General features: G+C 37.8%; 1 protein-coding gene across 5 annotated transcripts in view; it reads right to left on the bottom strand.

Annotated features, from left to right (window-relative positions):
• Window positions 1-3,499: 3,499 nt before the first annotated feature.
• SERPINB7 (serpin family B member 7) overlaps window positions 3,500-15,854 on the bottom strand; it is a 29,906-nt gene continuing 17,551 nt past the window's right edge. For all 5 annotated transcript variants that reach the window (XM_054460857.2, XM_054460856.2, XM_054460859.2 and 2 more), the window contains exons 4-8: window positions 15,596-15,712; window positions 12,491-12,608; window positions 10,125-10,267; window positions 7,853-7,999; window positions 3,500-4,631 (exon numbers count right to left, since the gene is read on the bottom strand). In XM_054460857.2, the coding sequence (XP_054316832.2) occupies window positions 4,233-4,631; window positions 7,853-7,999; window positions 10,125-10,267; window positions 12,491-12,608; window positions 15,596-15,712 (924 nt within the window). In that variant the 3' untranslated portion in view covers window positions 3,500-4,232. The remainder of the gene's footprint in view (window positions 4,632-7,852; window positions 8,000-10,124; window positions 10,268-12,490; window positions 12,609-15,595; window positions 15,713-15,854) is intronic.

Here is a 15,854-nt window from a genome sequence, read left to right as displayed (position 1 = left end):
CAAGGAACAAAGAGTAACAAGGAATGTCCAACTATGCAATTAAGTTTTGTTAACCAGGCTGTTACTGTTTTATTAGGTAAGACTTCTGTGGCTTTCTCTTTTGAAGGTGCTGCTGATATCTAACAGGAGGTTTAGGTTTATAAATACTCTTCTAGCCATGAGTTTTCACACATTCTAGTTTTGTCTGCAGGAATAGAAATGAAACATTAGTGTCAAGAAATGTCCAAATCATTAAAGATACATATACTTCCTTTCCCTGGATAAGTAGCATCAATCAGTCAGTGAAGTTGTCTACAATGTACCAGAGATTACAAAGGGAGCAGAAGCTGTCTCTTCTCTCAGTGAGTTTATACTTAAGAGTTTATTATTTGGAGAGTTTACAATATTATTCCTGTTATAGAAACTCTCAGGAAGGTTATTATAAATAATATTAAGACAAGGGAAATCACTTAAATGTCTAAACTACCCAAACATGAGAACGCATAGCCATTATGGACTTGTCCAAGTTTGTAAGAGGTGTGGTGTTCCAGGAAAATCTGAGGTCATCAGCGATGCTTGATCAGTCAGTAGGAATGCCAAAGTGAGCCATGTGACGTTCTGGGGCATGAAATGAGAGGACTCTGAGCACAGCTGAGGCACAAGTGAGATTTGTTATGAAGTCCACAACAGCATGTTATGATGGAAACAGCACACGTGATCCTGGGAAATTGCCTCTCCTCTCTGATCATTATTTTTCTTATGAAATAGGAATAACAATAACTCCCACCTCACACAACTGTACTGACAATTGAGATGAAGCCTGGGAAAGTGTTTTGTAAGTGATGAGGCAGGAATGGCAATGAAGAAAATGATGGTGAAGATGATGACAGTAATGCTTTGCCTGGGCATTGAGAGATGAATGAAACACACTTCCTCCTACTCCCCTAATAACAGAAGATCCAGTAGTGCTCCTTCCCCCACCTTAGAGATCGTGATTGTGCCTTCATATGGGCTTTGGCATATGACTAGCAGAACACAGAAAGTTCTCAGGAGCCCCTGGTGGAGGTGGGAATTAGGGCTGGATATAGTCTGCACTTGTACTCTGATTTTGTTCCTTTCTTAGGACTCTAAGGGAGTTTTTTCATTTAAAACGAGAAAGGGATACCTACCGTATGCCATTTTTTGTCCTTAAAGAGTTTGTTAGCTAGCGAGACACTACACAACATACATGCACATACATACGCATATAGACATGCACACACACAAACAACACATAGCAAGAAATCTGAACACAGCTCTCATACAAGGATGCACAATGTGTTCTTTGAGTCCGGCTGAGTGGAAAGCTATACAGAGAACATGAATATGGCCAGTTTCTTGAACGATTAAATGAGTCTTATCAAACAAAGATAGAGAGAGCATCCCAGTCAGATGGGACAAGCTAAGCAATGTGAGAGTAGTGGATTTGGTTTACAAATAGTACAAGTTACCTCAGGTTAGAGTCTTTGGCAGAGAGTGGCAAAACAAATAGGAAAAGGAAAGTAGAGTAACCTTGTGGGAAGGCTTTGAATGTCGTACTAGAAAGTTCAGACTCTATCCTGAGGGGGTGAAGAGCTGTCAGTGTTTTATAAGAATATGAACTTGATCTGATCTGTGTTTTAGGTAGAAAACTGGCATTTATAGATGAAAACATAGAATATCTTCACAACTTTAAAAGTGAAAGAAAAGTAAGGGTCACAAGACACAGGTAGAACAGATACGAGACCAATCCAGAGAAGAAATGCAGCCTAAACAAGGTCAGCGTTGATGAAAAAGAAGAAAAGGGGATATATTCAAGAGTCATTTTCTTGGTAACACCAATAAACAGTTCCATTGTGAAAAAGAAGGAAGATACAAGGATCATCTTGATGTTTCGTGTTTGAGTTTTAGACAATGGACCACAATGAGCACCGAAGACTGGGTAACAAACTCAAGGAAAGGGGTATGTGTTTCCTCTTAGATGTGCTTAGTTTCACCCTAGGACATTCAGGTGGATTTATCTGGAGGCAATTGTGAATCAGGATGAAGTTAAGCATATAGATAGTTGTCACCAGCAATTATTGAAGCCGTGTGACTGGATGGAATTATATATAGAAAGAATTTTGAAAAAGAGGAGAAGAACCCTGCAAATAACTGTGGTTAATAAACAGATTAAAGAATTATGAACCTGAAAGATGAAAAGTCATCTTTGTATAAAAAGGAATCCATTACAAGGTCAGTGACATGGCCTTATACTAAAGTGGTCCCTATGCTCTTCTTTCCATCTCAAATCATGTTCTTGAAACGAATGACTATATTTATTCTAAAGATATACTGAGTGCCTACCATATGTCAAGTATTGCTCTGGGATTGTGAGGATACAAAAACAAGTCAGACATGAATCCTGTCCCAGGAAGCATGAACTTCAATGGTAAGAGAGGAGCTGAACAGATGTTACCTTTGCTGCCGTGGAACCTGATGCTTGACAACATTCAACAGAAAAGATCGATGATTCCACAGGCACCACAGTTTCAGAACCTGTTAAAAGCTTATGAAATTTCCACTAAACTAAAGCCTAGATCATAACTACACAATATAGCTATTCTCTGAATAAGTTGGGACCCTTAAACATGAGGTGGACATATGGGCAGGACCAACCAACCAAAATCGCAGAGAAAGTTTGTATTTAGTTTGTCTATAGTGCTATGGTGTGAATGTTTGTGGTCTCCCCAAGTCTGTATGTCGATACCTAACCCCCAACACAATATGGCCACCATCCAAATGCATGTTCCCATAGCCTATTTCCTGAGGTCATGCTTTGAACGGTAGTAGATGGGAATGGTAATCAGAAAAATCAATTCCTCTCTCAAAACATGCCACTTAAATTCACTCTCCATAAATGTCCCTGAAAGGTGTAATAGTTCGGGTGCTGCAGGTTAGTGGTTAAATTATTTTGGTCAAGAGATTTTCTACATATTTCAAGTCATGTCATATTTACTCATTTATATCATATTTTTAGATTCCACAATATTTGTTGAAAATTAGGTATCTGCCAGGTCTGGTATTAAGCACCGCAGAGCCATGCAATAGGCTGTCATTGATTTATACGGTTCCTATTCAGGTAAAAGTCTTTTTTGATGAAAATGTAATTCAATGGACTCATTGTTTACAAACTCATAAGTAAGTTCAGCATGATCTACTGATTCTCAATTTATTTTTCTTCTGTTTATAAAATTACAGATGGCTTATTATAAATATTCATATACACAAATAATTTCCCTCATGAATTTAAATCCTACTATTTAAAATTAGTTCATCAGTCTATATATCTGTACAAGCAATTTTATGTGTAATAAATGAGCCACATTGAATCAAATCAAACATATTATAAAAGAATTCTTGCTTGCTTGCTTGCTTGCTTGCTTGCTTGTTTTGCCTAGAAAACAAAGAAAGCCCTAGTTGTCCTACAACTGGTCAGAGGAAAACAATCACACTGTACAGGTATGTTGTATTTCTTTATTCTGATAAATAGAGAAAAACTCATAAACTACACAGCATATGAAATATGATTCTGTAATTAACAACTGCCAACAGTTAAAAGATCTTTAATATTTGAAAAAACTATGTACATATTGTCTTATCAAAGAAAGGCCAAAATTTGTCAACTGAAAGCATTAACGAAATATTTTAGTTGGTCGCCAATCCCAATTTCGTATTTTTTACCGTCTAGATTATACACTGATTTAAAATCAAACATATGAAAGTAAACTCTAATATCTTCATAGGTCAACAAAGAAAATTTCTCCTTCACACTTATTTCTAGAAAGCAGCTGGGCTTATTTCCTAGATTGTTTACAATGAAGCTAGAATATCTGCGATAACTGTAGAGTTTCAAAAGGGATCCCTAGGGCTACTTCTACATTCTCCCTACCAGTTGAGCACTCTCCATAATTTCCAGATGGATCATGGGGGAGAATGATAGAAATAAGTGTGGGAAGAGAGACAATGGAATTAGAAATGGGTGAGGCACATGTTGGTAGAATGCTAAGAGCAGGGATCAGGACAATCAACCAGGTGTCTAGGAAGGGTCAAGTCACCAGTGTCATCTGCTGACCAATGTTAGGAAGAAATAAACTCAAAGGAAACACCATATTTTTCCAATTAAACTCAAATCTATTGACTTGTGGTGTTCTTTGATGTTGTGGGGACTGCTGTAGTAGAAACCAATTGGATTTTCAAGGGCAAGAAACTTTGCCACTGAATAAGATGATGTCATCCTTCCTGATGACAAATAGGAATGGGTGGTCGGCTCTAAACAGTGTGGACTCAGGGAGTTGCTTTTCTACAATATTACTTCCTGTGGCAGCAGTAGCCTCGGTGCCCTCCTCAGTGACCTCTATGTAAGATTTGTGCATCATTCTTGATATATACAGACGACCCCCTGAAGCAATCCCAGAGAGATCTGCTTTGGATTCATCAAAGATATCTTTCAGCCCTAGGGGTCTCAAATATTGTTTCATTTCATAGTTCTTCTCTATCTTGAACTGAGGAAAAAATACCTCAACATACTTAGAGGTCATTCGCCTTGGATTGGTCCATTCCATTAGATTCTGAAAGGTCAGTTTGTTTTCAATCTGTAAAAATAATTCAGAGATAATTTAGAATCATATGGTTAAGTGATAGATGAAACAATAGCTACAAAGATACACAGTTTTCTATAATTATCGCTTCCTGGATATTTGTGTTCAAGTACATGAATGTGTCTTGGGAAGTCTTGAAACAGAACATGAATAAAATGAATAGCTCAAGTACTTTTTAACAAATCCCGTATTTAATTTGCTCTACTTTGAGAAGGCATGATTTATTTGCACCTTAGGGCAATTCCGCTCTCTGCTCACCCATGAGCAGATACAGCCAAAGTGGAGCAATAGACAGGTAAAGGAACCTGGGAATTTGAGACCATTAGAGGGAGAAAGGAGCCCAGTGGTCATTTAAATCAATATTTCCTAGCCATCTCCTCATCATGAAAGACAGATAAAATAATGTTTGCACAGCTTACTGGAGTAAACCAAAGGAACCCCATGTGGCCTGAGGCAAGGAGCCCAGAGCTCCAGCCTCGAAGGTTTGGGTGACCAATATCTCCCAGTACAGTTACCCATACTGTCTGGGAGGCTTGAATTCAAATCAATTTCTTGTTCTCAACAGATGAGGCAACTGAAGTGCAGGAGGATGTAGTTCGATATGCCTGAACTCAAAGCAAGCAACCTTAGTTACACAGCTAGAAGAGTCCTTATCTCTCTCTCCGACAGCATCACTGCCCACAAACAATTCACAAAGCCAATTCACCAGCTCTTGAATACTGAGGATTGATCATTAATTCTCAATTTAGAATAAGAAGATTTTTCATAAACATTGTTTAGAAATCTTACGTAAGGACATTTCTTCTCAAATTCAGCCTCAACTTCAATCCTAAACAACTTTTTACTGATATTAAATTTAACTTGTATTCTTATCAAGGACCTAAATTTATACGATCAAATTTAGTCTAATTTGAATTTTTTGTTTTAATTATCCAGTTTTGTGGTTAATCTGTAATATATTTTTACCCTGTTGGAATTTTTTTTTCATTTACTGCACTGAGATCCAACTTCCTCATCGTTATCTGGTTATGAAAGATTATGCAGGTATTTAAGATTGTATAGTATGTAGGTTTATAATAGATTCAAACATCATTAGGTAAATCTATTACAGAAAAAGAAAATTCAGACAGTAAGTGCAAGAACAAAACTATATTGTTAGCTTGCTTTATCTGGGCTACTTTTTCTGTTGCAGATTATTTCAAGTTAAACTAATTGCTGTATGCTAAAATCTGATTGTTATTAAGATTATCAAGTGAATTATAGATTTAATATGAGGACCAATATTTTATATGGTCATACTTTAGATTTAATAGTGCCAATTTTATGACATTTCTCTTGCTTCTCATGTCAAAATAATTAAGATGAAAACGTAATTAAAGAAAGTTATTGCTAAAATTCCGTAATCTTTGTCTATGTGGAAAGTGTCATTCCAAAGCTTTAAAGTCATGTTTTTAAATCATAGTAATGCCCCTTGGACGGTAGGCATGTCTGTTTCTTTATATTCATTCCACTGTCTTGTTATTCCACAGCAAATATTCATTATTTTCCAAGTCAAAACAAAACAAATACTTTTAAGTGTATTGTAACTTTTCAGTGTAGCTGACATACATACATGTGTGTGCACATACATACACACAAATATGCATATCTATACATATGCATCTATCAGAAAAATTGACTAAATTCTGTCAGCCTCCCTTCCCTATCTCACATGCTTGCTATAAACATCAAACAAGATAATATAAATGAAGCTCAGAGCACATGGCCTGGGATGTAGTAGGTGCTCAATAAATGGCACCTATTATTCCTTTTTAATGAGAGAATAGAGAAGGGAGATGAGTCCAGGCCTCTGAGATTGCAGATCAAAGTAAAAGAGCCAAGTTCAGGAGGAGGAAAAAAAGAAAAAGGGCTGAGAAAAGATCAGGCTCTGAGATTCAGTGGTGGTGTCTGGCTTGCATGGCCCCCACCATCTTCCCATTGCATTGTGTTGGTCCATTTCTCCTGCCATATCAGTCACAAGGCAGTCCCTAAACTCTGCTTTTCACTTGAGACACAGCAGCATGGAGTGATGAAACTGCCTTTGCAAAATTATAACAGTAGGAAATCTGACATAGTTGACTCCATCTTGCTGCTAACCTCCAAGCTGTTGTTGGTCATTATTTGGCATAGGCTAAGATAACTTTGGAAGAAATTTAGTTTATAGTTTAAATGTAAAGCAAAGATCATAATAGCTCTTCCCAAAACTAAACCACCTTTGTAAAACTAATGAAAGACCACATGATTACGATTATGAGAGAGGCCTGAATTCCGCCACGATGTAGGCATAATAAACATTAACCAATCATTGTTATGGAGGCCATAAAATTTGTAACTCCCTCAATGACTTTTGTAGATACTATCACTATTGTAGAACCTAAGACTGGCCTTTTGAGATGTCTTTTCAGACTTTTACATATTTGACACTAACTCCACTTGGACTCATGACTCATGACTAAACCGGTCCTGTGGCCTCCACACAGTCCAGAGGTGGACTCAGTGCATGAGGGCAGTTTTACACATGCTTGTGACTGCATCCCCACCCAATCAACAGCTCTCATTCCCTAGACCCCTGCCCACCAAACTATCCTTGAAAACTCCTAACCTCCGAACCTTCAGGGAGATTGATTTGAGTAGTAGTGACCTCATCTCCCATGTGGCGTGGTCGGCCTTGCATCAATTAAACTCTCTTTACTACAATGCTGTGCCCTCAGTGAATTGATTTTGTCTGTCCAGCAGGCAGGGAGACCCTCTTGTCCAATTACAGTGAGACCATACATTTTAATTCTAAAAGGCTCAGGACTCTATCATATCATACCTGCCTAAAGATGCTCAGTCTAGCAAAATTTCAATAACACGTAGAAGACTGTATTCATGGCCAAACACCAAAAAGACCTAAACTCATGTCTTTTTAATTCCATAGCTGACATTTGAGAGGGTTCCAACTTGATCACTACTCAACTAAAATTATGCTAAATTGAAGTTAAGTCAATCTCAGCAACTATAATGGTGTCTGCCTCATACTAGGTACTCCTTAAATATTTGTCAAATAAATTAATAAGCAGGTAAGTCTCTAGTATCTCAATACCCTGAAATCTTACAGTTTATCAATGAAAACTGAATCAACAGTATCCTAAAAGTCTTATTTCCCAGTAGTGAAAATGACAGTCGTAACTTACTTCAGAGAGGTCATTCTCAGGCAGCAGAACATACATGTTTATGTCACCATTGTATCTGAGCTCAAGAATCTTCATTGATGGATCCTCAATAACAGACAAATTGAACTTCCGCTCCTGATGCATCATGGCCACTGCCTTCCCAGAGCACTGAAAGTCAAGTCACAAAAAATTATTTATAATCCCACCTCATTTTACTTTATTAACCAAATACATATAAGAATATTGTACTTGGTCAATAAATTTTTGCTCAGTTGACCCTGCAGATTTTTTCCTGACATGTTACCAATAGTGGTTGCATTGGTGCAAATCTTAGTGGTAAAGCCAAGACTTCAAGTTTGATTCCTTGAGTTTAAAATTTCCTAACTGTGTGACCTTGGGCAAGTTACTGTGCCTCTCTGTTCCTCCATTTCTTCATCTATAGAATGGGAATGACTATAATCCCTGCTGTACAGGATTGTTGTGAGGATTATGTGAATTAATATAGCTAGCACTTGGAACATTGCCTTGTACTTAGTATTTTAACTGAAAAGTCTCTATAATAAGTAATGAAAATTTACTAAATAACATTAAAATGAAAAATGAATGCTATAGGTTTTTTTCTCTTCTCAGAAGTAAAATACAGACTAGTACTAACAAAATTACATGATTTAAGACTAGATGCAGTGGCTCATGCCTGTAATCCCAGCACTTTGGGAGGTCCAGGCAAGAGGACTACTTGAGCCCAGGAGCTCAAGACCAGGCTTAGCAACGTGGCGAGACTGCATCTCTACTAAAAATAAAATTAAAAAAAAAAAAACAGCTGAGTGTGGTGGAACATGCCTGTACTCCCAGCTACTTGGGAGGCTGAGGTGGGAGGACCACCTGAGCCCAAGAGGTCAAGGCTAGAGTGAGCAGTGAGTTCACCACTACACTCCAGCCTGGGCAAGAGTGAGACCCTGTCTCAAAAAAAAAAAAAAAAAAATACACTATTTGAGCATGAGGTCTCAGAAAAATAAAGATTTCTGCAAGGTATTTGATAATGTCCCTCAAATTCACTAGGGCAAAAAATAAGTAGCTCTTATCTTAAGAATATCATTTATAGATTTAGAGACACCACTGAGGTGCAATAAATTTTCTCCTAGTAATATTATGATCTGCAAACTTGTCAACATTTCTGTAATATCCCCTTTTAGGAAAAAACATCCTGCATGGGGAGGACAGATAATTCTCTGTCCTTGAACCAAAGGTCCTTCTCTCTCTAGAAAGTTTGGCTTTTTTGGCTTAGAGTCCAATCCTCAGAAAGAACACACATGAAATCTACCCGCTTAGTGAGACAGGTCCGCAGAATTGAGCCTGATACACACGGGGACTGTGATGTGATAGACAGGATGTCTCACTGGGGCAGGGAAAGAATCACACATCTGGGTTATGCTAGAGAGATTATGTCACCAATTTTTAATATGATAGAACTAACATTGATATCAGAGATCTAGATTCCACAGCGTATTACAAGCTGTCTGTTATAGCTACATTACATAGGGTGTGTGGACTAGCAGGAAGAGTGTTTAAAACAATATTATGATATAGTAATGCTTTTTGAAATAAAAAGAAATTAAGAGAAAAAGAATAACACAGGAAACAGGAATGCAGCTTCTGTGAAGCAAGGCAGGGGCCCCAATACAACACTCCTGGCTGCAAGAGCTTTGTTGTTTCTGCTGTACTAAGATTACTGTGTACAAATTGATTTTAAAACCCAGAATATACGTTATATAAAGGTAGGTAATAAGATGTTTTAGATCAAAAACCGAACTAAATGAAGAAATACGTATGGCTTGTACTTGGAAATGCATAACTTTACTAAATATAACTTTTCCCCTTGCAAAAGAAAACACATTCCCTGCTGTGACTCAGGAAAATCATTGATGGTAAATGATTTTAAGTATAGACCCCATGGTTAAAATAATGAAAAATGAAAAATACACTTTTGTCCTATTTTTTCTTATAGGTCTCCAATTATAGCATCTTAAGATACATTCATACTACTTCTTTCAATTTTGAATGTGTTTTAAAGAATACCAATTTACAAGACACCTTTGGTGGTGTTTCATAGCCTGCATGACAGGGAAAATAGAAAGTTTGCTTTATAAAGCAACTGATAATACGATACTGGTAATGCAAAAGAAGAAATGGGTTATAAACGGTGAACCTAGAGTTTACTATGTAACTATCACAGTCCTGCAAAGGAATACGATTGGGGAAAAGTTCTAAATTAAATAGGAGATTGACAACATACCTTGGGAGATTTGAAATGGCAATTTATGGTTTCGCTCTTGGTGAAGGCTGATTGCCACTTGCCTTTGAAGTACACAGCATTCACCAGCACCATTACAGCAGATGAGCTTATGCCACCTTCACCAATCACATTCTTGATTTTGCCTTTTGAAAAAAAAATTGAGGGAAAAAGGTTTATTTTAATATAATTTTAAAAATGATTTAAAAGACCATTAATTGGTATGAAGTTTTTTTCTTAACACAGAATAACACCAATAAGAATATTAAGAATAACCTATGAGCAATTAATGTGTCCAGCACTTTCTAAGCCCTTTAGATGCAATCTTTGGTTTAATCCTCACATAATCCCTGTGAGGTAGGCACTATTATTGTTTCCATTTCCTGTTGAGGAAGCTAAGGCACAAAGAGATTAAGACACACAACAAGAAAGTGATAGCAATAGGATTCCAACTCAGGAAGACCACCCCAGAGTCCCTGCTCATAGGTACCAAAGTGCTCTTACTGCATTGACTAGGGCACCTTTTGCTACTACAGTACTTCAATCCATTGAAAGGGCAATGCCCTTCTTCATTTCACATTAGTGAAATTTTTGCTGGATGCTATGCACTATTCTGCATATTTGAATTACAAATGTGAAAGACATAGCCTGTGCCGTCATTGAGCTCCCAGTCCAGCACAGAAGAGTCAACATCCAAAGAGCAGTTGTAACCCACCAGTAACATAGAGGTCTGATCTCAGTGCACTGTGGGAGGACAGATTAAAGTCACCCAACTTCTTCTGTGGCTATCTGCTTTAGCTGAAGAACAGCGGGGAGCAGGAAGAGCTTCCATAAAGCAGAGACTATTTATTCAAAGGCACAGAAGCCTGGAAGAACAAGGTGTATTTGTCGGGGAGAATAAGGTTGGCAAGATTGGAAGCAAGGGCCTGATAATGAAGAGGCTTGAATGTCTGGTAAGAATTTTGGATTATTTTGAAGGTGATGGGAAATAATTGCTCAGGATTCATTGAAAGACAAGAAAGGTCATGGTCATGATGGATCTGATTCAACTTTCAAAAGGATGGCTCTGGTACTGTGTAGAGGATGTGGGCTTCAAGACCTGGGTAGGGTTGTTTAGAATATTAGCAACATTTTTAAGTGTTTCCTCAAATAAATATTGAGTACATATGCTTATGAAAAATTAGAGTAATTTTGCATAGATTTGCATAAGAAAGGAAGGAAGAGAAATAACTAGTCTAAATAGAAAGTTGTTAGCAATCTGATACCCTTATATTAAATATTAAATAGAATCTCACCTAGATTTTAGAAAAGTAATAATTACATAGTTTCTCTTGATTTATAAGTGCTATATATGAAACATGTGATGGCTAAACATCAAAGTAACCCACTATGAATATAATGAGGAATGAATGAATAAAAAGAAAATTTATACACTGCATTCTTAGTCCCAGGACTAAGTGTATGCTGCTGAAAAGTTTGCATTTAAAAGTGCAAGATATATTTATCTCATATTTCTGAGGCACAGCTAGGCTCAGTAAATACAGGTACAATGTTTAGAGTACAAATCAAGGCCAACCCTTAGGTAATGAAACAACTACTAGCTTTGGAATTGGTTGATGAACAAAGCAAGGATTAATAAATTTCTTTATTTGCTTTGCACTAAACCAGAACATTAGCTGGAATTCAGTTTTTAGTTGTGACAGAGACTTACCAATAAAGAGCTGTACTTTTTCTGTAAGGTACTACCTTTGTTACATAAATTATTTTGGTAAATAAAGAACATTTTAAAATGAGAGATATACTATACATCCTTGGAAAAAGCAATATCATGAAAATATGTTTCTTTGACAGTAGAATGTTATAACTTTAATATGATTCAGTCCATAAAGCAATTATAAAGTACGAAAATCAGCCCTATCTTTAAAAAATTGGTTGATTATTAAATGAAATGTTATGCCGTGGTCATTGAAAATAATAATGTGGTCATTGAAAGTAATAACAAGAAAATAATAACTCTTAGTTTTTGTTCACTAACTAGGGTGAGTTATTGAGGTTAATTTATCAAATTAACTCAGCTTGTTATTCATATATGAAGTGGTCACAATAATATGTTTGTCCTGCAGGGTTTTGCCAATTAAATGAGATAATGTAAAAGACTGAACTTCTAAAAAGTACAAAGCATTCAAATTATTAAGATTATTCAAAACCACACTGCAGACAAATACTAAAGCAATTTTAGGTAACAGCAATCATTACTTTGAACTAGAAGGAGTTGTTCCTTGTATGTACAAAAGACTCCCAGCTTTTGTTCTCAGTATTCACATATAACTGACAAATCTTGTAGAAAAATAGGGTATTTTAACACTCACCATGTGTTTCATTTTCAACCCACTTATTAATATTATGTCTAGTGTCTTCTAAATGATTCGTAAAGTCAACTCGCTCCACTTTGGCATCGTATAATTTTTTGGCACACTCAATGTAGTCCTATAAAGAAGAATATAGTTCTTGTACTTACAAATCATCACCAACTAAGTATATAAGAAATGTATTTTTGAACTTTTAATTTCCACTGCTTTATTCAAAGGTTCAACTCTGCCTCAAAAATGAGTATGTAAATATAGGGATATATGGAAATGGGACTGGAAGGGGATCTGGTGTATTTGAAGTTGAATTTGTACAGCAAATACTCTGTTTAAACTTAAGTTTATCTGAAATGGATTTGAGGAGGCTAATAGATAATGGATAAAGCCCACTCTTTTACCACTGCGTTCTCATATTAAATAACTCAATAGCCTCCTAACCAGTCTCCCTTGCCTGTGTCATCCCTTCCTGCTGCAAATTTTTCAAGGCTACATTATTGCACTCAAGACAAAGCCCAAGCCCTTGAACCTTGCCGACAAGGCTCTGCTGATCCCCACCCTGCTTATGTCATAGCCACTTTCTCCTTACTCTGCTCTCCCACCATACCACATTCCTGACAGTTGCTCAAAAATGCCATGTGTCCTCTCTCACTAGAGGTGTTTGAACAACATTCCTTCTGCCTGAAATGGCCCATATAGCTCATGATTATGTTTTACCCATTTTCTAGTACGGCTAGTTCCTAGTACGGCTGTCTCTCCTGGACAGATATCTTCTCTAGGTTCCACCCACATTTTCTTTTCTTTTTTTTTTTTTTTTTGTATTCTTTTTTTGAGACGATGTCTCACTCTTGTCCGCTTGCAGGCTGGAGTGCAATGGCGCAATCTCAGCTCACTGCAACATCCGCCTCCTGGGTTCAAGTGATCCTCCTGCCTCAGCTTCCCAAGTAGCTGGGATTACAGGCACCCACCACCACGCCGGGCTAATTTTTGTATTTTTAGTAGAGATGGGGTTTCACCATGTTGGTCAGGCTGGTCTTGAACTCCTGACCTCAGGTGATCCTCCCACCTCAGCCTCCCAAAGTGCTGGGATTACAGGCATGAGCCACCACGCCCAGTCCCACCTACATTTTCTAAGTCTGTTTATCCTGATTTTTTTTCTTAACAGCTGTTATCATAATGCATCCTTTTTACCTTTGAGATTGTCTGAGTCCTTCACAAAACAGCAAATTCTGTGAAGTCAAGACTATATATGCCTTGCTTATTATTTTATTCCCAGTACCTAGCACATTGCCTTGGACGTAATAGTTGCCTAAGAAATACTTGCTGTTCTTAATAAAAAAAAAAAAAGTCGTAATGATCTAATTTATCAACACATTAGTAATTCAATGAATATACACATACATATTTTTGTGGAAAGATGTTCAGAATTAGAAGAGAAAGATGTATTACAAACCATGTATTATTAGTGGATTTCTGTTAAAGTTTATAGGATTTTCATCCTAATAATGAAGATTCACTAGTTGTCCTTTGTCTATCTGCAGGATAAGACTAGCTCTCCAATGCAAGCTTTCTGTGTGATTTCCTTGGATACAGCTCTTTTCATCTACTGATTAATTCATTCTTCCATCCACACATCCATTCATCCATCCACTTTGACACAAAGAGTAGTTTTTTGTTTGTTCGTTTGTTTGTTTGTTTGAGACAGAGTCCCGCTCTTTCGCCCAGGCCGGAGTGCAGTGGCGCTATCTTGCCTCACTGCAAGCTCCGCCTCCCGGGTTTACGCCATTCTCTTGCCTCAGCCTCCCGAGTAGCTGGGACTACAGGCGCCTGCCACCGCACCCGGCTAATTTTTTGTATTTTTAGTAGAGACAGGGTTTCACCGTGTTAGCCAGGATGGTCTCGATCTCCTGACCTCGTGATCCGCCCGCCTCGGCCTCCCAAAGTGCTGGGATTACAGGCGTAAGCCACTGCACAAAGAGTAGTTTTAAGTAGTCCATGGCCTAGAAAGGTTGATACATGCAAGAGGTTGATACATGCAAGATGTCAGCAAGGAATAAAGACAGCAGTGGGGAGGGACAGGATAGTTATATAGATGTTGCTATTCTCTACCACTTCCAAGAAACTCAGGCCAGATGTAGTGGCTCATGCCTGTAATCCCAGCACTTTGGGCGGCTGATGTGGGCAGATCACCTGAGGTCAAGAGTTTGAGACCAGCCTGGCCAACATAGCAGATCCCCATCTCTACTAAAAATACAAAAAAAAAAAAAAAATTAGCAGGACGTGGTGGCACATGCCTGTAATCCCAGCTACTTGGGAAGCTGAGGCAGGAGAATCGCTTGAACCCGAGACACAGAGGTTGCAGTGAGCCGAGATTGCGCCAGTGCACTCCATCCCAGGCAACAGAGCTAGACTTTGTCTAAAAGAAAGAGAGAGAGAGAGAGAGGGAAGCTCTAGAAGAGCTAGAAGCCACTAAGCATTTATACTTTTTTAAAAAGTCCAACTAGTATGTCATGTTGATCTCCTTCTAAGACTTGTCTATGTCCTTAAAAAAAATACATAAAACTTAAGTGACATAAAAAATAAAATTTGGCCAGGCAAGATGGCTCATGCCTGTAGTTCCAGAAATTCGGGAGGCTGAAGCAAGAGGATCACTTGAGCCCAGGGGTTCAAGACCAACCTGGGCAACATAGAGAGACCCTTTCTCAACAACAAAAAAATTAGCTGGGCATAGTGGCATGCACTTGTGGTCACAGCTACTCAGGAAGCTGAGGTGGGATTATTGCTTGAGCCCAGAATGTGTTGCCTGCCATGGACACCCCTAAATGGGCTGACTGCTCCTCCATTCCATTTACAGCTCAGCATCCCTACCAATAGACACGTTCTCTTCTGTTTGGAAGCCTATCAGTCTAATGAACCTGAATATGTGGATTAATTGGGTAAAAAGTTGAACTTTGGAAATGGTGATGATATTTTCAGGACATCTGAGAACATAATAAGTAGCAATGAGAAACAAAACCAACTTTGTATTGCTCAGTAGAAGGACACAAGCCTTTGTTCAGATAATGGATTTAACAAGATTCAGGTCCTTCTAACGAAGGCAGTTTCACTTACCTTATGAAAGCCATACACTTTTTCAGCAAAAAGACCATTCACAATGCTGAGATCATAATCCTTGTGGGATGCATTTATATCAGAAAAAACTCTTTTCAGTTGAGACTGGAGCCCTGACTGTTATTAAAAAGATGTATAAAAATGTATTTTTGGACTGCAAAGATATGCATAATCTCACTTACACATAAAATAAAACATGAAAATTATACCACAAAAGAATTTTTTTAAATACTATAAAAACAGCAAAGAAGGCCACATA

Source organism: Pongo pygmaeus, chromosome 17, assembly GCF_028885625.2.
Source record: "Pongo pygmaeus isolate AG05252 chromosome 17, NHGRI_mPonPyg2-v2.0_pri, whole genome shotgun sequence".
Taxonomy (NCBI): Eukaryota; Metazoa; Chordata; class Mammalia; order Primates; family Hominidae; genus Pongo; species Pongo pygmaeus.
Note: the sequence above shows the minus strand (reverse complement) of the source record. Positions and strands in the feature narration are given on the sequence as shown.